This window comes from Phasianus colchicus, chromosome 20, assembly GCF_987193195.1.
Source record: "Phasianus colchicus chromosome 20, bPhaCol1.hap1.1, whole genome shotgun sequence".
Lineage (NCBI taxonomy): Eukaryota > Metazoa > Chordata > Aves > Galliformes > Phasianidae > Phasianus > Phasianus colchicus.
The window spans coordinates 5,887,784-5,913,041 of NC_143455.1; the positions used below are offsets into that span (position 1 = coordinate 5,887,784).

The 25,258-nt window shown below is 43.5% G+C and overlaps 1 protein-coding gene across 4 annotated transcripts in view; it reads left to right on the forward strand.

Moving 5' to 3' along the window:
- Window positions 1-2,539: 2,539 nt before the first annotated feature.
- Window positions 2,540-25,258, forward strand: part of RPTOR (regulatory associated protein of MTOR complex 1) — a 119,021-nt gene continuing 96,302 nt past the window's right edge. For 3 of the 4 annotated variants that reach the window (XM_090122067.1, XM_090122068.1, XM_031598914.2), the window contains exons 1-3: window positions 2,540-3,095; window positions 11,373-11,475; window positions 14,071-14,153. In XM_090122067.1, the coding sequence (XP_089978193.1) occupies window positions 2,934-3,095; window positions 11,373-11,475; window positions 14,071-14,153 (348 nt within the window). In that variant the 5' untranslated portion in view covers window positions 2,540-2,933. The remainder of the gene's footprint in view (window positions 3,096-11,372; window positions 11,476-14,070; window positions 14,154-25,258) is intronic. The other variant, XM_031598913.2, reaches the window with a different exon arrangement.

Genomic DNA, 25,258 nt, shown 5'->3' on the forward strand with positions numbered 1-25,258 from the left:
CCCATGAAAGAGTGGAATTAGAAGCAGCTGGCTGAATGGGGCTGAACAATGGGCACTGACAGGGGCCGAGATAGGAGACTTTTTCATTAAAAAGAGTGGCAGGTGGAAGAATTTTTCAAAGTGTATTTCTAGAAGATAATCCTTCTGCATTTTGGTCTTTAGGACATCAGTGAATGTGGCTTGCTTGACATGGAGTTTCTATTCCCTAGATTGCCTAAGAACAAGAGCTTTACAGTGCTGCCCTAATCAAGAACAGATTTGTTAAACCTGGGTTCAGCTTAGTAAAAGATAAAAGCAGGGCTGAAACACAGTGGTTTGAGATGTGATGAGAACCCAGAATGAAGTCCTGAATGTGGGGTTCTGCCTGTAAGCATGAGTGTGTGTTTTAGAAGGCTGCAAACCCAGCAAGGTAATAGGTGAGTGCCTAAATGAGAGAGGTGAGGGGTTCAGACATCAGATCAGAAAAGAAATGCTAAGAGAATGGGGATTGTTTTGTCTGAGGAAGGTATAACAAAGGAAAAAAAAAATACTTAAAAACATTTTTCATATATGTAAGAGAGGGTGAAAGAGGATAAACTGTTCTTTCTGCCTGCTGAGGTAGGAATGGAGTGCCTGCTTTAATTTTAAGATGGAAATTAGCTGTCAAGAGCGTGCTGCCTGGAGAAGGCAAGCAGTCTGTCATTAGAGGACTTAAGAGCCTGTGATACTGTAGAAATAGGAACTAAACACTAAAAATAAATAAATCAGAACATTAAGAAAGCCCACACATAGCCCAACAGAAGCATGTATGTAGCCTAGATGGTGTACTCTTGTGGCATGGATCTTGTCATGGTCTATCAAAATTGAGTAATATTTTGCCTGAATAAATGCTGCAGAGTTTTTTCCACGATGAGAGAATCCTGATACTGAACTGTGGTGTGAGATGAAAAGAACTTCAGGGGAAGGCTTCATTTCTAACAACTACTTTTATGGAGATATAAATGGGAGATTATTTATGTCTCCCTTCGGTCCTTGCCCTGTGAAGACTGAAATAAGGCGAGTAGCTCTGACTGAAGCATGTAGCTGCAAATGACCAAAGAGAGACCATGACCGCTGTCCTGAAGATTTGTGCTATCAGAGAGCAGATGCCATGGGGCCAACTGCTTGGCAGTGCTATTCTTGAATAAATCAACTCATCCCAATATCCATCAAAGCTAGGAACTTAAATGGAGACTGATTCCCTGCTGACCCACTGCGTGTGTCCTTTAGAAAAGGATGTTGATGAGGCTTATTCAGCGATCTAATAAAGTGCAGATATAATTTTTTTCATTTGATATTTACGATCTCTGCAAATTTTGCAAATTCCTTGTCACTAAAAGTAAATGTTATGCCCTTTTCATCACGCATTTAAAAAAAAAAAAGTATTTAGCATGGAGATTGTCACTCCACCTGGTTTTAGGCACTATCATCAGAGTAGCATCTCCTTGGAGGAGGCTGGAGTGCTGGTGCCTGGGTCAGGAGCTCACATGTGGGCTGGGCTGGGGGCTCCCAGGTCTGAGTGGGAATGGGAAGTGTGGCACTGGCATGCCATGGGCACGCAGGCAGTGATGTTCCAGCCCACTCCTGCATGTGCAGGCTGTGTCTTGTGGCTGCAGGCACTTCTAGTGTTTCACCATCTGTGGAGCTACAGAAGGCTCACAGGGAGCCTGCCAGGTCCCTGTTTTCCAGCAGGGCATGTCTCTGGTTTCCCCCAGCTCTTCTGCAGTGCCCCAGTGATGAAACCTAAGAGTCAGAGGTAGCCAAGGCTCCATCCTGAATCTCTGCACAGAGCCTGGAGGAATGTTTGTTGTGCAGACCACGAGATGAGCAGGGCGTACAGCTGTTCCCTTGGGAGCAGGGCAGCGTTTTGGGAGAGGCCCTGAAATAAAGGAGTAGAGAGCAGGGGGCACAGAGCTTTCCCAGCACAGGCCAGGGGATCAGGGAAAACACCTGGCTTGGGTCTTAACCAGCCGCTGCTTGCAAGCTTTGCTGATGTGAACAGAGGGACAGCTGTGCCCTTCAGAGGTATTTGCACTCCTGCATGCTCTGGCAGGACAGGCACACGCTCCTAATGCTGTCGGCAGCCAGGATTAGCAGCAGCACGGCCGTGAGGTCCATCTGCACTGTGTACGGCAATCACTGCTCCCATTTTGATCGCCGCCGTCAGTGTCCAGAACTCGCTGGAGGTGAGCAGGGCTGCAGCTGTTCCTTCCGACAGCCGTGCTGTGGGGCAGCGACCCGGGGATCCGTGATGGGGGCTTTTGCATGTCGAGTGTCTGTGAGTGTAAACACGCTGAAAGCGTTAATGGAAGTTGATATAAATCAAATTATGCGTGTTTTCTTGGATCGATACCTCAAGATACTGTTTACAACTTCAGAACACCGACGAACAACCCGGTCGCCCGCCGTTTGCAGGGCAGGGCTCGGGCCTACCGCGGGGGGGGGGGTGGAAGTTCCTCAGCCGTCACCATGGCAACCGCGGTCGGCCCGGCACGGCGCCGTTTGTCCCACGCGGCGCTCCGTAGCGCGGTGCATTGTGGGCCGGGGAAGATGGCCGCCTCCTGGCCGCGCTGCTGAGAAGAGTCGCGCTGCCGGCGCCGCGGGTCGCTTCTGCCCTCCGCTCCCCGCCGCCCGCTCCTGTCTCGCCTCTCACCGATCCGCTCGCGGCCCGCCGGAGCGCGAAGGAGCGCGGAGCCGCCATGGGCCGGACGCGGCTCCCGCCGCAGCGAGCGCGGGGCCCGCGGGGCTAAAGGCGCGAGGGGAGGCCCGGGCCCCGCCGGCAGCTCGGCGCTCCGCGGGGCCGCCCTCTGCCCTTGGCCGTCCTCGGCCCGCTCCGCCGCCCTCCGCCCGCCGTGACCCCGACGCGAGCCTGGCCGGGGGCTGCCGCTCCCTCAGTGCCCGGAGCTCCCGCCTCGATGGAGTCCGAGCTGCTGCAGTCGCCCCTCCTGGGGCTGGGGGAGGAGGATGAGTCGGACCTGACGGACTGGAATCTGCCCCTGGCCTTCATGAAGAAGAGGCACTGCGAGAAGATCGAGGGTTCCAAGTCCTTGGCGCAGAGCTGGAGGATGAAGGACCGGGTAATGGCCGAGGCTGGGAGGGGGTGGACAGGGAGGGAGGAGGGCCGCCCGTCTCCCAGTGGGGCTGCGGGCATCCTGTCTGACCGGGTAACTCGGTTTGTGAGCCCTACGTGTGGTGCCGGGGCTGCAGACAGGTGGGAGACACACAGAGAGCTTTGTTGGGTTCCGTCCAACACAGGGGATGCTGTGACAAATGTGTATCCAGGTTCACAGCAACACGCTGTCTGAATATCTCCCTCGTTTGAGCTAAGTGGAATTTGATGTTCTTCATTGAAGGCAGTAAGATTACTGAGGTCTCACAGGGTGCTGTGGATCAGCAGGTAATGCACAGCACAAGGTGCAGTCAATGCAGTCGTTACACTTGTTTCGTGGTGAAGGTGCAGGAAGTGTTGTGGTTTTGAAGTTTGCCAGCAGCACATTATGTGCAATGTAAAATTAAGGTATTCTCTGTGTGTGTGTGTGAGAGACAGGAAACAGCTTATGTGAATCTGGAGACAGAAGGTAGTTATTAGATGAAGTGCTTGCTGTATTGTAGAACGGTAGTTCTCTTCTGTTAGAATTTATATCATGTGGCACCAATGAAGCCAAGGGCATCTGGCAGTTCCTCTTCAGAATGTCTTCAACCCAGAGCAGTGTCTGTGTCCCAACTTAGCTTAAGTTAAAAACAAACAAGTAAGCAAACAAAACACCAGAGAAACATAAAGGATAATCAGCTGCAGTCCTTCCATTCATGGAATGTGCTTTGGGTCAGAGGATTCCCAGGGTCTCACAGTTGTGATGCCCATTTGTGTGTATGGCTATATATGATTTTATGTGTGTGTGACCAAATTTCTGTTATGTTTCCACTTCCTTTAGTAATACTCTGACCTTAACTTGGGATCTACTGGTGAAACTCTTTCCTGTAATTTTTTTCCAGAGATATTAGGACCAGGAATGAGGATGCTGTACGTTAATTTCCTAGAGAAGACTAAACAGTTCTCTGGAGTGTTGGGGAAGCACTGGCAGAGCCAGAATCATCTAAGTGCTTATGTACTGAAAATTTGAGTTGGCAAATCATGAATGGACTGAATTAATTTTTGTTTAGAGTCCAATTTAGATGAGCCACAGAACACAGTTTTGTAGGTACAACTCCTTTGAAGGGTTTTGGCGTGGAAGCGGTTTGCTCTACTAGAATGTGGAGGTGGGATGAGCTTGCTTGTCTATTTTAGTGATCCTTCTGCCTTCCTGTGGAACTTCCTGTTTGCTTATTCGATGATGTGCAGAGCTGTCTTTTTCTAAATTGGGGATGATACTGGCTTGCTAATCAATAGTTACAGCATGAGCATGAGTAAAGAGGTAGTAGTAATCAGTTGTATTTGTTGTAGTGCTTTTCGTATGGCTGCTGAAGACAAAGGGAATCATCTCAGTGAAGAGCAGAGCAGTGGTTACAGCACTCTGTGCCTGTGGGGTTGCAGTTTCTTTTTCTCAGAGTACTCTGTGATGTGAGTGGTCTCACCAAGCTCAACAAAGTCAGACCTGGAGTGAATTCATCCTTACAGAGGCTGAGTCTAATCTTTGTGAAATAAGGAAGTAGAAGCACGTCAGAATGTTTCTGTTTATTCCTTTTGTTTTCACTGTGAGCTTGAAACAACTTTTCTTGATATCAGAAGTGCTGATCATATGTCACTGTGTATTTGGAACAGCTTTATTTGGTATCATTTGGACAAGTTTGCCATTATGTACAGTTAATTTTTGCTGAAGAACACTGCTTTCTTCATTTCTTCCTGAATTCACTGAACTAACTGTTGGGTTTTGTTCTCTGGCTTTATAAAGAATTCCTCTCATCATGTTATAGCTGACTTCTGAAAGTTGCTTCTTCCTTTTTTCGTTCTGTAGAGCATTATAGCACAGTGAGAAGTCGGTGCTGTAGCCTTAAGTCAGCATTGGAGGCCTCTGACACCTGTCTACAGCAGCTAATCAAATTAAAACCAACATGTAGCTGTCTCTATCTTATTGCTACTTTGTCGCTCTCCCCTGGTTTGTTGCTTCCCTTTCTGGTCCTTGCGCCCTTCTTCACATCTGATTCACCTCCAGAGTGCTTTTCTCTCTCCCAGATGCTACTGAAAGACTTGGAGAGGGCTGGAGGGGATGTACCTGTTATCTCTTGATGTAATTTGAGAGTATGGAAAGCATTCTGTTATTCTGAATTTGATTGGTTCACCTGTCAAAGCACAGAACAAGCCCATATTTAAAGTAGGAAGGTTGGTTAACTGAAAAAATCCCATTTTTGTAAAGTTGCAGGTAAATCTGTGGCATTTTTTCCCCATGAATCATGGAGAAACCACAGGCAGAAGCTGGTTCTGCCCTTATTTGTCATCTTGAGCTATGCTATGTTGTGATCCTTACTACAGCTATAGGAAATGATTCCACTAAGATTTCGGAATGGAATTACTTTTTTTTTTTTTCATCTTCTTCCATTCCTCCAAAAATCCCAGAGTTTATAGGAACTCGAAGGTTCTTTAGAAGGCAGGAATCTAATAAGAGGGAAGAATCAAATAAGGAAGGCAATCAGTAGTAAATCTAGACAAAATAACGGAACATTCTCTCACCCCCTTTTCATCCTTTAGGATTGCTCTGAAGACATTTAATCTTCCGTCTCCTGCTTCTCTGGACTACAGATGCCATCAAAGTGACACTGCTTTGATCTATTATTTATTTAAAGAATATTTTTAACACAAGAGGGTTAGAATTATGCTTTGTATATTGAATTAAATCTCACAGCCTCAGAAGCAGTCAAGTCATGAAAGTTGATTTAAATAAAAAGGTTTCAGATACACCGGGTTTTACTGACAAGTTGTTGCTAAATTCAGGATATTTAAATTAAGCTGTGCTGTACTTATATTGATTTCTAAAATAAGCAGAGAGCGAGAAAGCTGGTTGTAATAGTTTCACTTTAGCGTTTTGTTCCTGCTGCCTCATAACTTGCTGAGTGAGAATTAAATCCTGTTTTTATGAGAAGAGGAATACACAATTAGGTTTCTATGGAAATGCAGATGAAGGCAGTGCATACAAACGCATTTAATTCAGACAAGGAGCATTTACCTGCCCGCGTGGCAGATGTTTCTTGTGGCAAAGGAAAGCAATGAAGAGTGGCTGCACTGCGAGTTCGTGCCTGTTATTCTGGCTTGAGCTCGCTGCTTTGGGGTCGCACCAGGAGGCATTTGGCCACTGAGGCTGCTGCAGCAATGAGCAGGGTCTTGTTAGCCTAGGAGCTCGTGTGTGGGCTGCAGCCTCCCCTTCAGCTTGGCTTCTTGCATCTTAAGCGTTTGTCTTGTGTCTTCTTCTGCGTTTTCACACGCTGTCAACTGCATTTGTGCTTAAGGAACTCCTAACCCAGTAAGTTAGTCCAGGATCTAAACCAAATGCAGTGCAGTTTCTTCTCTTCTCCTGCACGAGGGTGAACTGGTGTGGCTGATTCGGAGCACTTCGCTTGGGTGCTGTGAGGTGGCCCTGTGAGCAGTGGTGGTGATGTATCCCTCCTCAGGCTGTGGCTGAAAACCACTTCAGGTTAGCGGTAATAGAAGTGATTGTTGCAGTGCTTTAGGGGTGTGAATCGAGCGGTAGCGTGGGGCACTGCTTGTGGATGGATGTCTTTCAAAATAAAGACCAAAACAAAGCAACTCAGCTTCTCCCCATTCGAACCCCCTGCTGCAAGTAATGAGCGCTGCCATCCCACTTATAGGTCTGCATCTCCTCTTACCTAGAACAGAGGTCATTCTGGGTTAAGATGGCTTGTATTGATTGAACAGAGCTGGGAAGCTGGTGCTGTATCTACCACTGCCTACAAATGTTCTTATCTCTAAGCAGAGAGAGCAGATTTCAACAGCTCTGAAGAGTGTGGCTGGTCATATTTTGAATGAAAAAGCTCTTGCCGTTATACAGCAGTAACAAACACTGAAATCTTTAGCTCAGTCAATCTCCTATCCCATTGATTTTGCTGGTAGGGAGATGTATCTGTAAGGTGGAGGTAATAATTCACTTCTATCAGTTACAGTTGTGTTCCTGGTAAGCTTAGATTAAAATCTGAAGACGCTCTGCTACATCCGAGCATCACACTGAGATGTTTTTTTCTTCCATAATTTTAGATAGGAGGTTTTGAGATAAAGCTTTGTGTCAGCAAACCTAACTTATGGAATTTCTGAAACTACAGAGTAAAAATATACTTCTTTATTCACCTGGATTTAATCATTCGATCTCCTTTTTCCCTAGGTTTCCAAGACCAGGGGATTGTATGAGGAGATTTCTCCTGTCTGTTAGGAATTGGGAAGCAAGCCCTTTTTTTTTCCCCTCTAAGCTTTGGCTTAAGTCCATGTTTAAAGATTGTAATAGGCAATGCATATATAAAGCTCCACAAAGCCATGAATTTGCTATTTCTACTTCCTCTAGCTAGGTGGAGAAGAAAATAATTATTGCAAATCTAAAATTTTAATGGCTTAATACACAGAAATGTCCAGGAGTCTCGTTCCCTTAAATAGCTCCTGGAGAGTGCTTCGTTGTAATTATATTTGCAGTATGAGTAATAAGCGATAGAAATGCAGTGTAATGTGTTGGAAAGGAGCTGACAATGTTATCGCTAGCAAAGATAATTTTAGAGTGGAGAGAGACTTCACCATTAACGTGAAATGACAGAAAATTACCTTTTTGCTCCATTCAAGAAAAGTGCAATGAGAGGATGAGTATTCTGTATGCAGCACTTAATTTTTTTTTTTTTTTTCTTGGGTGCCCACTTTCAGAAGCCCTTTGCTAATGCTTGACTAGTTCTTTTTTTGTTGTTTTGTTTTGTTTTTCCTCTGCTTTTGTGCAGCTGCAGGAATTCAAGGACAGCTCACTTCCTTGGGGCTCTGTCCTTGTTTGCCTCGTGGCTCATGAAGATTTTCTGGAGAGGTTTTAGGGTTTCCTTGTTTTTCCTCTGACACATTGTTTTAATTGGCTGCTGCTGTGCTGGTCTACCATGCAGGTCTACCCTTGAATGTTTCTGAAGGTAACAGCACAGTAAGGCCACTGGTAACAGAGAGATGATTGATTGCTCCTTGTAGCTTTGAGACCTGTTTCCAAGTATTCTCAGCACCCAGGGCCGTTCTGGGAATGCAGCCTCACTTGGCCCTGGCAGTGTTTGGGCATGGGTTCTCCCAGTGCAGCTGTGCCTCCTGGAAGCTGGGTGCCTCTTTGGCCTCTCCATGCTTTCTTTCACTGCTTAACAAAGGGAAATAGATGCTTAAGGCTGTTCTGTTTCCTTGTATGTCTGTTGCCCTTGCTTAATGAGTCTGAGGCTGCTTTGCATCATTTCTTACCCCTTCTCTAGAAGGAAGAATTTGAGATTCTTGAGCCAAAACACATTCAGTAATCATTTCACACTCATCCTGGACAGCTGGGCTGTTTAGAAAGTTGCTGTGTGCTGATATTTCTCAGGTATTCTGCCTTTCATCCCTGCTATGGCCGTGACTCAGCCTGCCTCACGTTAACACTGGGAGCAGTTCTGTTGTGCACAATACCACTCATCTCTGAGGGCACCTTCAGGGGCTGAGGTCACTGGGCCAGGGCATGCAATTGCTGCTGTTCCCCATCAGGATGAAGTGCACACTGCTCTCAGCACATGAAGAGAGGATGTGTGCTAACCTCGGGTACCGTCTGGCAGCAGCAATTAACCTGCAGCTGTAAGGAGCACTTAGGATTTGTGCTTCTGTGTTTTGTTTTGTTTTGTTTTTTTTTTTGCATTTTGCTGTTTTTTTCCTTTATATCAAACACCTTGTGCATGGATTTATTATTGAAATGTAGAAAACTTCCACCATGCTTTAATAAAGAGTAGAATGTCCTGATAGTTCCTGTGTTACAAAGCTGTTAATATGGTACAGAGTTTCTGATAGTACGTTCTAAAATAGTTCAGAAATGCAAAATGCATTATTCAAAGCATTGGCTTCAGTCTTTCTTTTGATTTGCAGCAATTCAACGTCACGGATATTGGATAGGAGTCAGAGAGGAGCATGGGCGAGCTGTAATTCCTGCTAAAGATGTGCTCTTTATTAGCAGAACAAATAGTCATGAAATATAATACTTTATGGCTCTTGTGGGCAGGTAGACAGAGGGGAAATAACCCCATTTGTCTTTGGGATCAGTTAGACTTAACTTTTCATTACTGGCTCGCTGTCTGTTCTCAAGGAGAAATGCTTATTTAAAACACAGAACTTGGGAATATGAGATAAATAGTGGCTCGTTCAGCACAAGTCACAGGTCAGACATTACTAGTAAAATATTGAATAACAAATATTAGGCCGTGAACGGGAAACAATAAATAAACAAGACAGCTGATTGCTTGGCAGGATGTGTTCTCCTGAGGGAGCAGTCTGTGTGCTCTGTGTCCCGTTGCTTTCTGTGCTGCCTGCTGGCTTTGGGACTTCTGCTGGGGATGGCAGCACCGTGATGCCCTGCAGCACCGTGTTCCTTCTGAGGCCACATGGGTTTGTGATGGCTGTGATGCACTGAGGGGTCCTGCTGGATGGCTCAGGGCTCTGTCTGGGTGTCTTGTGCTGCTGGTTGGTTGGTTTTTCACTGGTCGTGCTGTTGGGTGCTGACCTTCTCTACAGACGTGTGTGTGGTTGGTATGCAACACCTCTGTGCTGCATGGAATAGAATTGCAGAATTGTTGTGTGTGAGTTGGAATATCTGGAGAGAGCTCTGTGGAGCTCTTGGTTAGTATGGTTCCTTTTAGAAGTCAGGTCAGTGCTATAATATACAGAACTTGTTGAAAATGTTAAAGCTTTGAGGTCGTTCTTCCTATTTCTAGAGCTCGGTATCACTGTGTTACCTTGAAAATAATGCATCTTTTTCTTGCAAATAACCTGTGGTGCAGGAGCTCTGTGCTGTTCTGTGTGGGTCACAGCATGAACCCAACCCAGGAATTTTTCTTGAAGACTTTTTTTTTTCCTATGCAGGCAATATGAAAGATGTCAACACCCAGGTGTTGGGATAGTTGATTTTTGAAAGTAGCAGTATGGTGTTCATAGACTAAGTGGGGAGAAAAGAGATGAAGGTGAAAGGGCAGCATGCAGAGAGGGGGGCTGGACCTAGTGGGGAGGGTTTGCTACAAATGGGGTCCTGTGAAGCTCACCCTCTCTGGCCACTATCTGCACTGCTATGCACTGCTGTCACTCCTTTGGGTTTCTTTCTCATGCTGGCTTTCTGCTCCAGAGCCCCCGTCAGGCTGCAGGGTTTCCTTCCTGTCTTTTCCCCTTCTTGGTGTGAATAGTGTTGTTCTGCTCCACTTTCAGCTTTCTTTATAAATTATACATTTGTGTGGCTCTAGCTTTTTCTATGAGTGTGCATTTTGGGCTTTTTTCCTGCTGTTCTGAATGGTAATGAGCACCCTGGGGAAGCAGGGCTGCAGGTGGCTCTGCTCCACCAGGTGCAGCACTTTGCCTGTTCTCCTTTGGTGCTGGGACACAGCTTTAGGTACTGGGATGAAGGAGTTTAGAGAAGAGAACGAAGCACTAAAATAATCCTTTTCAAGTTATATTTTTAACCTGCTATAGTGTTTAGTAATTGGTTCAGTGCAGGTTTTTGCTCAGAGTTCAGGTGTCAGTGGGTACCTTAGCTGCTGTGTGTGTACCAAACTCATTGACTGAGGAACACAGCTGCAAATTGATCACAGTGTGGTTTATCCCCTTTTTTTTGGCCGTAAGCATCCAAAAGAGCACCAAATCTGGATGATTTTGACGACTTGAGAGGAAGTGACTAAGACAGTGTCTGTCTGAATTGCCCATATCATCGTGTGTAACTATCAGATGTCTAATGGCTTCCTTGGTCATTGGGTATTTCTCCTTTTATTGGTTTTAGTTTTAATATTAGAAAGGATATAATATGTTCTAATATTGATCAGTGACCCTGAGTGGCATATTCCCATGTTTTAATAATGTGTTTCCACTGAGCAGTGACTGTTTAAGATGTGTAGAAGAAATCCAACGACATCCATTTCCATGCTGTATTAAAGATATAACGTGTAAAAATAGACATGTAAAAACTAAGTACTATTCTTGTAGAGTGAGTACTGTTCTATTAAAACAGTATTCTACTGCTCTATTAAAAAATGAAAAATGTAATCAGCCTTGCCTTGCTTCAAGTAATCCGTGTTAAAGAGCAGATAACAAAGCATAGCTGAAACTTCAGAATTTATAGTAGTGGTAAAATTTCAACCCCAAAACAGATCAGATTCCTTGCTAAGTGAACATTTTATTGTCTTTCCAGATGAAGACTGTTAGCGTTGCCTTAGTTTTGTGCCTAAATGTCGGCGTGGACCCTCCTGATGTGGTGAAGACCACTCCGTGTGCCCGCCTGGAGTGCTGGATAGGTAGGTTGAGAGCTGCTGAGCTCTAGGGAACTTCTGGCTAACAGATACTGAGGTATCTTATGTATGGTCATCTCAAAGTTGTGTGCTTCCTGAACTTAAAACTGGGGTGAGCTGAAGGAAGTCTGGTGGATGATTTGTATGTGTCCATCAGTAACTGCTGCCATAGATCATCTTTTCTGCTTTCTTTTAAAATGAGATATCATGGAGAAAGAAGAACAAGCTGCTAATTAGCTACTTACCCTTTTTTTTTAATTGCTGTAGATTTATAAGTATCTAAGGAAATTTCTGAGCAGTTACATCTTTAGAGTACTCTGCTCTGCAAAGGTTTAAAGTCACCCTGTGTCACGTAATAGAGAAATGTCTTGAACATGTGTGGACTTCACTGCATTTTGAGGTGGCAGCTCTGAGGCTATTTGGAATTGGGAGCATAAATTCAGAAGAGCTGGAACTATTCCCAAGAATGTCTTCCAGCAGTGCCAACACATGGGCTTTTTATTTTGATGCAGTGTTGGATAACTTCCTAATTCTTTGTTAGGAAGCAGAAAGTTTCCTTGGTTTTAACATTGTCTGATTTTCAAGATGAGGTAAGTTTGAAATAATATTAAAGAGGAAATACCTCGTGTAAGAAAACAAAGATACTTGGATTTCATATTGAAATGGGAAATATCCTGTCTTTAGCACACATCCCCATAATCCTACTTCTTGAGGTGCATAATAGGCTGCAGCAGCAAATTCATTATTGTACAAAATAAACTTATTGAAAAAACAAAACCAGAAACCGAAAAACTTTAAGAACATCTCATTTCTAACTTGCTTTATGAATCTGCAGCGTCTCATTTTGTTGTTTTTTTAACCAAAAAATGCTGATGACTTTATAGCAATTAAAAAACCATGAGCATGCACTAACAAATATGTCTAGTCAGTGGAGAGAACAGCTCCTCGTTTCTCACTTATACATGGGTAGAGAGCAAAGAGAATGAGGAGTATTGCAGAGTCATTAAAATAAAGTTATTAGTGCTTATCATCAACAAAGAGAATTTTGAATGCAGTTTTTTAATTAAATTTTTAGTGTATATCTGCACAAGTATTCATTTCCATTGCTGCTTCCTTCAGAAACTTAAAGCTGTGTAATCTGCAAAAATACCCCTGTTTTCTCTTCTGTATATCAGTCTTAAGAAAAGCTAATGGTGTGTACTATGTGTGGAAGCATAATGTCTCTGCCAGATGTAGAAGACAGCGTGGAAAGCATTTTGGGGCCATTGCTGTTACTAAAGGCTGAGCTGTGATCACCAGCCTGTGTGCTCTGCTCACAAATGGCCATCAGCATCTCTGCCAGAAGCCAGCTGCAGCTCCTACTGTGTTTCCAGATGTGCCTTGGAACAACAGGAGTGTCGTGGTTCCCTCCAGAGCTCAGCCATGGCTGGTGTTGTGCAGGGCTGGTGCTGCCAGAGGCTCAGGGAGCTCTGTGCTGAGCTCAGCCTCGGCACTTTCAGCCTCCTGCACTGCTGTGTGGGCAGTGTTCATTGCTCTGAAGGCCCTCCCAAGTTCACTAAACTGTTGTTCAGTTCAATGGCACCTGCTTGAAACTTGCCTTAAATATCAAGGGCACTATCATGGTTCAGAGTGCTGGAGATTGCTGTGATACATGGAGATGAGTGCTGAAACTGCAAGGTCTGCAGAGAGGATTGAAGTGTTTGTTCTGTTCTGATGGTGCTTCTGGAGCAGCAGCTGCAGCTAAACTGAAAGAAGTGTGCATCTTGAAGCCTGAGCAGAAAACTGACTGCTTGTGTTTGTTTTCTGAGTGGCAAAATGCAGATGATACGTTATCTCAAATCGTTCTGCAGAAGGATACTGTATTTCAAATAAAATCCTGGGTTTAATGCATGTAGGAAATTCTGCTTTCATCGTACCTGGTTGTGTTTTGCTTTTAATGGTACGAGATAGAATATTCATAAAGATGATATTAAAAATGTCATTGATTCAGTTAATTGCTTTTAAAATAATTTGTATTAAATTGCAAAGTATTAGCTTCTAGATTTTTGGAAACTTGTTAAGTGTCAATTATATGGCTGTGATTTTTGAATGAAGCACATAAGCTGATATTTTACTTGCTATGGATTGCAGTAATTATCTGGTGATAAAACTAACTTCTTAAAATGGTTAAATATTTGATGATTTTTTTTTCTTGATAAATGCAAAATCGTGCTTCATTTACTACCATTGCTTCCTGCTTCAGACATTGCACACCATTTGTGATTTTTATGTAAGCTGTTTCAATTTTGGTCATTATTTACTACGGAAACTTCCTGTCAATATTAACAGCAAGAAGTGTTAAGCCTCGCTTCTCTTTCAAAACAGTTGTATTGATTACCTTTGTGAGACCTTCCTCCACGTTTGACAGGCTCTAGTGGTTTTTAATTTGTATTTGAAGTGAAGAATTTGAGGATAATTTGGGTCTCCCAGGTTATAGATCTGAATTTTACAAAATCATAATGTGGTGTTGCTAAAGGCTTAAATGCGTATAGAAGTGGAAATGAATTTGTCTTGAGTGATTCAGCCGTGGTCAAAAAGATTCATTTGCATTTTATTTCCTAGATCCTCTGTCAATGGGTCCTCAGAAAGCTCTGGAAACCATTGGTGCGAATTTGCAGAAGCAGTATGAAAACTGGCAGCCAAGAGTAAGTATTCCTGGTGCTTCCCCTGTGAGCTGCAGGCATGGTGCTCCTCCAGGGCTGGTGCTCAGCTCAGACTGAATCCAAGCTGCATACCTGTTACAGGGCATGGTGTCTGGCAGCAGTGGTTGCTGTCATCATCCATCCATGTGAATAAATCCTTGCAGGCTGTCAAACTGTCCTATTCTCTAGCTGGTGTCTCTCTTGGCTAGTGCTTAATTCAATCATGTCTGGGATATTTGTTTTAAGTACTGCGTTCTACAGCTGAATTCTTAAGTAATGTTCTTGATTTTTTGAGATGTTCTCTGATCTTTCATTCTGAGTTTGTGGCTTCCTCTGTAATAAAAATGTGTTTGCCCTCAGCTACTTCAGAAGTGTGTGTCCCAGTGCTCATCAGCACTGTTCTGAACTTGGTGATTGGAGAAAGTCAATGTGGTGCAGTTAGTAGTGGAGGAGGGCTTTCGGTTTTGGTGACTTCAAAGCTTTGTTAATGTCTAATTCAAACCATATAGAATTAGTACAGTGTGTATATAAGCTTTCGAAGAATATGGGTTTAAGTTTTTGAAAGTGAGTGTTCTGAATAGTAATGTAAATAAGAAGGTAAAGGTGGCAGTGCTGGCTGTTCGTTTCCTGTTTGTAACAGCTCCATCTCACTTTTGAGAGAAGTACATTGCTTCTGGGTGCTTCAGTGTGCATGGTTTTGTGTGTCTCTGTAAATAAACTACACAGATCTCCAGAAGGAAATGTTATGTCTGCAGCATGCTTCAGATGGATACAGGAATCAAGCTGTAGCATCGTGTTCACAATTAATATTCCCCAGTATGTTTGTGTCCTTATTTGTATGCTGTAGGTAGTTTGGATCAGAATATTCCTCTTCAAAGTACCTTGACTATTGACTACTAAAGCATAAACTTATGATTATAAACAAATAACATGTAACCCAAACAGAAAGAATAACTCCATTGAATGAGCTTGCCTGTAGATTTGCCTTTTCCCTTATGGAGCAGCACTAATTCTAAAGAGCCCATATTCATTTTAAGGAGGTATGGACCTTTTAAGGAGACACTGTAGGATCTCTTCTTGTTTTCTTTCCCCACGTTTTCATTCCTTCATAAAGGACCAATACTTGTGGATAAAAGACAAATGGCTTTGGCTTTGCAGTAGTAAACAGTTTTCTTCTTTGCTAGGCACTGGGAATGTTTTTCACCAAAAAGGGTGGTTGGGCTGTGTGTGGTTCAGAACGAATGCTGGATGCTTCTTCATTGCATGCATTGAGTCCCTTCCTCTGCTTTTTAACTCAAACCTAATGGAATAATAATGTATTCTGAGCAGTCTGAACATAAATAAGTGTAGTATGGGCTCTTTACCCCTTACCTGTGTTGGATGCTTCTCTGCCCCCTTATTCAGGGTTGCCCAAGTAGAACTTTATCTTTTGTCAGCAGCTCGTTACCTGAAGGAGACCTGCTGTATTAAGCAGTGAAATGCTTACATTACCAAATCTTAGGGTAATCTGCTACAGAACACTTCAAATGTGAATGTTCAGTGTGTATGCTTTTTTTCTGAAGCGTTGTGTGTGTTCGTGTAAGCAGGTTTACTCTTGAAGCATATATGGTGTGTGTTTAAGGCAGGAGAATTTCCTTTTGCATTATCGGCAATTTTTTTTCCATCTCTCTCTGCCAGCCCAGAGATTTGGCAGCAAACACAAACAGGGTCTGAAACCAAATAGGAAGAGTAAAACATCTTGATGCAAAGGTGACAATGAAGCTCTCTCTGCTCCTTAGCACGGCAGTCCATATTAGTGAGGAAGGAGGGTCAGGCTCCTGGAAGCAGCAGGCACACTCTGTGTGGGCTGAGCTCACGCTGCCTCGTAGAGTTTGCACAAAACATGAGGCAATTACCCAGCTTGGATGTTTGTGTGCAAGGTGCCTGCTTCTTAAGAGTAAATCACCGCCCTTTGAAACATTGCAAAGCTAAACACGTACTGTTTTATTGCACTCTACAGGGCTCTTGAGTTTTCTGCAGTAATAAAGAGAAGTTGATGTGCCATCTGCAATAAAACAATAGGAACATTATTGAATTTCCTAGACCTTTCATATAAATACTAATACAGCTAGTTTTGTCTATTTCTCAGTGTTTTGGAATGGCAGAAGAATTGATGGAAAGAAGACAATTCTGGGAAAACTAGGTGTGTTACTGGTTTGTTACTGTGGGTCCTTAAGCCAAGAAGTGCCTGTCATTGATATCTTACTGTGGATGCACAAATAGTGCAAACTGCTGGTAAATGGATCGTGTCAGTCCTTCCAGGACTGTTCCTATAATAGATGTTGTGTGAGAAGTCCTCTAACATCGCTACCAGCGCAGCCCTTGTCTGCTTGTGACTGCAAGATGTTGTTTGAATAAATGCCCGTACTTGTTACATACAAATAGTTTAGGTGGAAAAGCCTCAAAAGGGACAAGGATGAAAAGTCTTTGTTTCTGGGAGCTCCCGGGCTGCACAGCTGATGCATATTTCCCTTCAGGTCTTATCGAGCCCCTTTCTAAATAATTTATCAGCTTGCCATGGCTTGAAGTATTTCTGCTGATTAAATTTAAGGCTTTGCTTTATTGTTGTGTAGCTACATAAATTTGTGTGCTGCAGGAGTAAAAAAAAAAAACACTTCAGACATTCTTTTATCTGCAAAATACTGCAGTTAAACAATGTTCAGTCACCTCACTGCTATTCTCAAATGAAAATTTGAATGGGGGAAGGACGTAGCAGATGACAAAGGTGCAGACACACGGCGAAGAATTCATCTTTATAGAATTTTTCTGAACAAGTTAGAGCTCTCGCAATTCAGTGCGGAGATAATTCAGGTTCCAGTGAATGAGTGGAAAGAAAAACAGACAGCCCTTCTCCTGTATTGCCACGTGCCAGGGGTTTTGACTTCTGCTGGGCGCTGAAGGGGTTAAACGTGAGGGTAATCTGGAAAGCAGGCTCAATTACAGGGGATAAATGGGGTTGCTTAAGCAGCTGAGAATGAAAGGAGGAAAAGGCAGTGAAAGTGAAGAGCTGGGACCCCATAGTGCAGGTCTGGGAAAGCGTCCTTGTGATGGCTGTGCTTGGGGGAATCTGCAGCTTGCTGGGTGAGGGGATGCTGGAGGAGCTGGGCAGAACCAGAGCACCGGTTGTGGGACCTACGTTACAGATTTGGGCCTGCAGCATCAGGAGAGCACCGTGATAAAGGAGAGCCCTTAGCTGGGATAATGCGTTGTGTCACTTTAATTGCCTGCAATAAAGTACTCGTGGAGGTTCTTCTGGAGATTCATGTGCTCAGTGTTTAGATAAGAAAGTGATCACACTGGAATGGTAGCTCTCTGCTTCTGGTTTTCTTCTGTTACCCTTTGCAGAATGCTGCCTTTGTCAGGTGCACAGCAGTGAATGACTCGTAGGAACACTTCACTAGTACTGGCAGTGAGAAATGAGTGTTTTCCACATTGTTTGTTTACAGCTTTAATTTTGGCAACATTGCAAGTTAGACCATTCAAATGGAAGGCACTTTCCTTAGTTAAAAGTCAACAGTTTGTTTGCAAATAGAAAAAAACAAACTGAGAGTGCTGCTGCACTGAGATGCTGTGTGGAGGTGAGCAGAAGCGTGGATCTTCACGAGCAGAAGCGACTGTTGCATAAGTCCCAGTTCACATCCATTTATCAGCGCTTGCAGAACTCGAGTTCTCTGCTGTGTACAGAGGACAGAGAGGAGGAGGGTGCAGTTCAGCACTGTTGCTGCCCTGCACAGCACCTGAGCAGTGGATGGAGTGTGCTTTTCTGTGTTCTCTGGGCTGCAGCTCTCAGCGCTGGCATGCAATACTTCTGTATGAAAGCACCAATTGCCCCTTGTCAAATATGAGGTTGACCTGTGATTTCTGGCTTCGTTCTTAGATGCCAGACGTTGTTCCCCCCCCCTCCTTGTAATGGACATCTCATTTCTTGGCTTCTGGCCTGCCACAGAAGTGAGTTTCCTTGGTTTCCATTCCTGCATATTCACCTTCATATGAGAATGGGGCTGTGTAGCCCAAGGCAGAATTGTAGGTTGAATGATGCACAGTTCGCATAATTCAGGATCTGGTATAAAGTAGTCTGGAGAATATGCTCATTAAATTTGCATGAAATTACAGCTTTTCTTTTTGTCAGCTATGGCTTCTGACCGCTTTCTTTATTTCAAAACTGCCTGGAAAATTTTGCCTTTCTCTCATCACGGCCTATAATTTGACACTCTTGTGATTTCTGCTAGTCCAAATGAATTCCAATCGCCCTCCTATACCAGATGCTTTTTGCATCTGATAGAAACTTTCCCAGTTCTACCATTGGCAGGTTAAAAAAAAAAAAAAAAAAACAGCAAAAAAACCAGTTTGTGAGTTTCCTGAAAGTAAGCTATCTCAGAGATGCTTACCTTCCTCCATGACTTGTGAAGTGCATTAACACTGGAGGCACAGGGCTTGCCTCATTTAAAACCAGCATTTTACATTTTTGTGAAACCTTTCTTTTCCTGAGGGTTTTTGCCACGTGGGGGTCTTTGCTCAGCTAGTGGTGAGACAGCTGAGGTTGTGACTCCCATAGGTGTGCTTTGCTAAGGCTTAATTTCCTTTTAATGGCACTAGAGCAGCTTAGAGGAGCTGTGCTGTGGAAGAAGGCTCTGTGGAGCCAGGCTTTGCTGCTGGGCCCTGGGAGATCTGGAGCATGGAGCCCTCTGAGCTGCTCTGAGATCCAGCTGACTGGTTCTGCTGGGACCTTGATTTTGTGTGGGAACCTCTATTGCAAGCTGAAGGTCAAGTGTGCTGTGGAATTTGGGATTTTTACTTCCTCTGATAAGTCACTTAATGGAGTGTGACAGGTTTGTACCTCTCAGAGATGTAACACAGTGAGATCTGTTGTTTGTTGTCTGTGCAGCATCTGTTCCCCACTCACCTTCCTGTCCTTTCAGGCCAGCAGATCTGTGATTTCTCTACTTCTCCTGGTGACAAGCAGCACCAGCAAAGCCAAAGAGCTTGAAACACTGCATCCCAAATAATTTTTTTATTCTTCCAACCACCTGCCTAAATAAAACGAGGAGTCTGTCAATTACAGTATTGATTTTTCTGATTCGGGTGCTACATTCTTGTCTCTATTTTTCTTCTTTCCATTTCCTCTTTTTTGCAGAGATGCTCACCTTCACTAATGCTGTATTTTAATTGTCTAAAGGTATTCTTGTTAGTATTTCCTTATAGCTCCACCTGAATGGAACTCATTGGAGCGAAGAAGAAAAGAAAATCCCTCATAGGGGAAGGCTAAGAGAGATCAGGAAGGCAAGATTAGAAAAGCTTCTAGGAATCATTTTTAGGGGGGTGGGAGCAGGGTGGCTGAAAAGCAGGTGTTGATATTTGAGAATTCCTGCATCCATAGCATCCCCAGTCACTGGGGCAGTGTAAATGACTGATATGGGCTCTGTCACACAGCAAATTTCCTTCTGTTCCTTATGCAGTTCTCTTATCAACGTTGTGCTGCTTGTATTAGAGTCACTTTTTGGGCAGACAGCAACATATCTAAACTGCTTAGTCTGGCAGATCTAGGAATGTTTTAGTGTTTCCATCCCGTTTAATTTATGTCGTTGTACCCTTTCCTCACTCAGTTCAAAGAGGTGATGTGAGAGAGGAGGAGCTTCTGCAGCAATCCTGTGTTGGAGTGGTAGGAGACTGGCCTAAGGGAACTGAGAGAGTCGTTACTCATCACCAGTAGGCAAACCTTTCCCTTTTTAGTGTAGCAATAATAGAAATGTTAGTTAAGCTGTGGCTATAAAAGCTGTGGCTATATATCTTTTTTTTTTTCCCATGTTGTTTGTGTTGGTTTGAGACTTGGCAATATGTATGTCCAGTTGTGCTCAATTATGCAGGTTTTCAAATAAATTTTTTCTCCTTTTTTTTTCTTCCCCCCCTCAATCTAATATCACATGGTATGTGTTGCATCTTGCAGCTTGCATCCACCAATGAGTGATGGTCTCAGAGGAAATATCTCATACAATGCAGAGAAATTACTTTTTTTTGGTGGCACATTTTCAAGGGAACAGTGACTCTTTGACTCTTTCCTGATCAAACAAAGCTTCTTCCTTCTCCCTTCTATTCTGCTTCCCAACAGGTTTGTCTTAATTTCAAAGGAAGTGCAGCCAAGAGAGAAGATGATCATTTTAAGCCTCAACCTTCTTGTGTGTGTCTTCTGTTGTTGATGCTGTTGTTTCCCTCATTAGATATCTTTGGGCTTTGATACGGTTTCTGAGGTTTCATTCCTTGCATTGCTTCCTTCTGCCTAATTAATTGCTAAGTTGCCTGCTGCACATCAAAGGTTGAGCATTTCCTAAAGAGTAACTAGTTAAGCATGAAAACTAATTGGACACATGACCTAATTATTGGTCTCTCTGTGAGTCATCCTTTTCCTTTATTTCTGTCGGATTTTTCTTTTAAAACAACAACAAATACTAATTGCTTCTGTGGAAGAAATATTACAGAGTTGCAAAAGGGAAAGTGGAAAAAATGTGTTCTTGGTCTCCTTACCCTGGAGATGTAGAAATGTGTTTTTAGAGGAAAAAAAGGGAAAACCCAACAACGTTTTGACCTTGTTTAACAAAATTCACTTTTCCTATGAGGACTACGTTTGCTGTTCTTGTTTCCCAACAGCCTCTTGCACTTGGCAGCTATTTCAGGCTTTGTAAAACTTTGCTGTATCAATCCTTTGCTGTCTTGTTAAAGATCAACTGTCTTCAGCATAAACTGGCTTTTTTTTTTTTCTTCTGGGGAAAAAAAAGTTCCTCCTAGAAGAGGGGTCAACAAGTAAAAGTGCCAAAAGCAATTATTCCTGTTCTTATTCCATCTGAGAAACTGTTGTGCTATCACAGTGAGTTTGATGTTAGCCCTGTGCTGTTTTTGTAAAGTATCAGAGAAAAACAAGTAGTTCAGCCAGAAAAAAAAAGAAATTGGGAGCGTAATCGATAGCGAATGGCACCTTCCTATGTCTTGTGAATGTGGAGAAAACTGGAGCACATCCTAATAAGCAAAGATGCTGGAGAGGTCAGGCAGTTGGGCTGGGTGCTCTTCGAAGGTTCCTTCCAACTGAACTGTTCTTATGGGGGGAAAAGAAAGAGGCCCAAGGTGGACACAACAGGTATTACAGGTATGGGCAGGTGTGAAGGTGCTTGTTCTGAAGCTGTAAAGACAAAGCAGTTGCATTAAGCTGTTTTGGGATCTGAACTGTTAGTGCATTGCAGATCAGCAGTGATCTGGCATTCTGGAGCTAGGTCAACAAACTTGCAAAATCAAGTTAAGTGGGAAAATCCTCTGGGTCTTGCTGAAAGCTGCAAGCACTGCAGGCAGCAGTGACCTTGGAGGGAGGAGTTGGGCAGTGGCTTCCCCTGTGCTCTCAGTCTTGGAAGGTAAGTTTGAGTTGTAATGAAAAGGACTTTTAACTTGCAAGCAAACAAACTTCTTGCATTTCATTATCAGAGTGATGCACTGATGTGACAGCTTAAGTTAGAAGAGCTGTCTGAAAGTAGCAGATTTTAGAGTCATTAAACTGCTCAGGCAGCTGTTGGATGCTGATCCCTGCCTCAGGTGTGCTCTGTGAGGGAGAACTGCCTCTGACCTGCTTTTCTTCACTGTACCACCCAGCACCTGAGCTTCTCTTAGTTTTGAGATCCTTTATTTGAACACAAGAGCTCAGTCACTGCTTTTTCTTGTTCTACTTTGCACGGTCTTCTGACAGTAAGATCCATCCTGATGCTGTATGCCCGTTCTGTTTTATTTTGTATTTCCTCACTAAAATGAGGCCAGAATTGGCAGAGAAGCAAGATTTTTGTGTTCCAGAGTGCTTCCCTACGACCACTGTGCTCTTAATGTCTGTTTGTCGCAAGATGCAAAGAAAGACCTGATATTAGAAAGGCTTCTTGACAGAGATAAGCAGCTCTGCCTGCTCAAATCTGATTAACGTTTTTCTGTAATTACCACCCAGCCTCCGTGTGACCTATTTAAAAATACCTTGTCTTTGTGTGCGGTGGGGAGGAGCAACCTGCAGGGCCGTGGCACTGCCCAGTGCTCCTTTCCCATGCAGTGCCACTGGACGAGGATTCATCTCTGCAAACTTGGGCACGTGAATGGCACTTTACTGGGCAGCTTAAGCTGTGTTCTGCACAGACAGCAGAGCTCTGTGCAAACTGGCATTAAGAGAAAGCTCTTTGCATTTGTCTTTCTGCTCACATCTCGAAAGGCAGAATGAGAGAAGCCTGAAATACTATAATTTCACTCTTACTAATTTAAAAGCGTAGAGCTCTGAACGTTTGCTTTTTTTTTCCCCCTCTCCTGATCCATTAATACGGTCCTTAATCTGAATGCCACTTTGTGAAACAATTGGTTTTTTGTTTTTTTTTTTAATCAGAGGAAGACCTGAAATAGCTAGGTAATTATTTAGCATTGATATCAACTCCTATCCCAGTATCACTCTAGGTTAAGTAGTCTGTCTTGCTGAGGACATGCACGTGGGCCAGATGTAGAGCCAGCAGTCTGAGGCTTCATTTCCACATCAGGCTGCAGTCCTGCAGCTGGGTCCCAGCAGCCTCTCTGTATTTAACAAGAAGACACAGAGCCTGAAACTTTAAAGAGCTCTTAAAATAGATGTTATAAAGAAGGAATAGTACTAAAATGACACTGTTGCTGAGGAGCTGTGTTGACTAAGTCGGTTTTAAAGATGTGTCCTGGTCTGTACTTAAAATCCTGTTAGCGTATTTTGTGATGTGACCTGTCAGAGCCATCAAACTACCGTCAGACTGAGGAAAGGGATGTGGTATTGAGAAGCAGTGAAGTTCTTTTACCCATTCCTCTTGTTTATAAATGCACAATTATGTACGCAGCCACCTTGGAATGTTTATTTTGAATAGGTAGGGAGGTCTCCTTACAATGCAGTATGGGCTGATGGGTGAAATTTTGGTATTTTGGGACAGCCCTGTAGCACATAGCATCTTGTGGTTGCCGAGGAACACACCTGTCTCCCAAATCTGCTGCAGCAGATGTTTGAGGTTAGCACTCCTGGTTTTTGTCTTCCCTGTCAACATTGGTTCTTCTTAACAGACGGCTCAAAGGTATTTTTTGGGAAGTATTGTTGAATACTGAATCCACACAGTGAGGATTAGGTACTTTAGAATTCATTTCACATTGGACTTAAAAGCAAGGTCAAAGACTCTGCAGAGGAAAGGTAAAGTCACTGTGCTGCTGACTACAGTCAGGTGAATAAATGTTCCACCCTCCCAGCTTAGCTCTAGTAATGCATTTTGTCCTGGACATCCAGCAAATTAAGCTGTTTAAGTCTTGGCTGCTTGTGAATATATTATCATGTAGGAGATGAGATGTGTTTTTGAAACGCAGCCTACAGAGGACTTGCCTATGCCTTCCAGGAGCCTTTCTTGTGCTTGGGTTTAGATCGTAAACTGAAGCATCCATAAGTAGAAGTATTTCTTCATTGTAGTTAATATTTTTTCAAGCTATCTATATCTGGTAATCAGATATTTTTGGTGGCCTGGACAGTTTACCAAACAGTTTGAAGCATGCTAGTTTTTAGCTGCAGTCTTCCTGGGCTCGGGGCAGGTTAGGGGCAGCCCTATGGGATTTGTGCCTTGCTCAGGTTTTGCTGCTGAAATCCAGAAAGAGCAGCAAAGTCAGGGCAGTGCTCCCCTTGGTTCTGCTTCTTGTAAAGGAATTATTTTCCATGTAGATTGTTTATTTTGCTGGTGGAAAAATAAGAGTATTTTTGTACACTTCACAGTTTGTCTACTTTTTGATGTGTTTTCAAAGCCCGTGTAATTTCAGGATCCTAAATCTTTCTTTGATATGAGGAAAAACGTGTTTTAGTAAGTATTAAAATTAAATGGCTGTAAATCACAGGACTGGGATATTAATCACAGTTTTGAAGTAACCAAAGAGCAAAGTACTTTCTCTAGGAATGAAGGATGTCGCTTCTCACTAAAGCAGTTCCAACATCAGAAGACCTGGAAGGAGGCCAAGATGCTGTCGGGGAGAAGAACGAGCGTCGAAATTAAGAGATCACAGAGCCCATAGTAATGAAGTTAATTTTAAGGAAATTAATGAATAGAAAACAACTAGTAACGCAAGTTGTTAGGAGCGTGAGCTGCTTGTTAACGTGCTTGGAGAGAATTTGGGACAGAAGCCCCTCGGGGAAGGGGACTTGGGGTGAGTTCCTTGGGGGCGGTGGGGATGCTCAGTGTGTCGGGATGCGATGTTGGTGTTGCGTGGTGCCAAACATCCCTTGCAATGTCTCACAGACCTCGCTCCTGGAGACAAGAAGTGCTTCTCACCCTCCTGTCTGCTCTTAAGCAAGTCTTTGTACAGGGACTTCTCTGCAGATGCTGTGCTGTGCCCAGCATTGAGCTGGGGCTGCCACCTGGCCGGCAGGTCCGCGCCGCGGGCACGCGGAGCACACGTGACGTGGATATACATAGCAGTTATTAGCTCTATTTCTGTCGGTGGCACGGAGAGTGGTTTTTCTTCAGGCTTATCTGCTGAAAAGGTATGCTGTCCTTATGAACACTTTTTCATGCAAATCTTTTAATAAGCCTTTAGAAAGGCTGACGGTAACAAAATGTTCCCAACGCATCGCTGTGAAAGCCCTGTGCTATTGCAGATTCGGGCTCACCTTGCCTTTTTTGGGGGGGTTCTATTGAGCCATTTTGTTGTCCTGCGTTGTGGATGTGTTGGCTACCACGCTGCAGTATTCATACCCTAAAGCTGATGTCTAAAGCGATGCTGAAAGCTTACAATTGTTTTTTCTTACACCATCATTCAGGCTTTAATATACCAGCCAATGAATTAAAAAGGACTGATTTCTTTTTTTTTTTTTTGGTATCTTTAGCTGTTTGATTCTACTGTTACAGGACAAGAACAGTATTTATCAAGAGCTTTTATTTACCACTTGTTATATTAACAGTTTTTCAGGCACTCATAATTATACTGTATATGTGTACATGGTATAATCAGCCTTTACAAACTCTCTTTTTATCTTAAGGCTTACAGAACCGCCAGCACTTGACATGGCACGAAGGGTT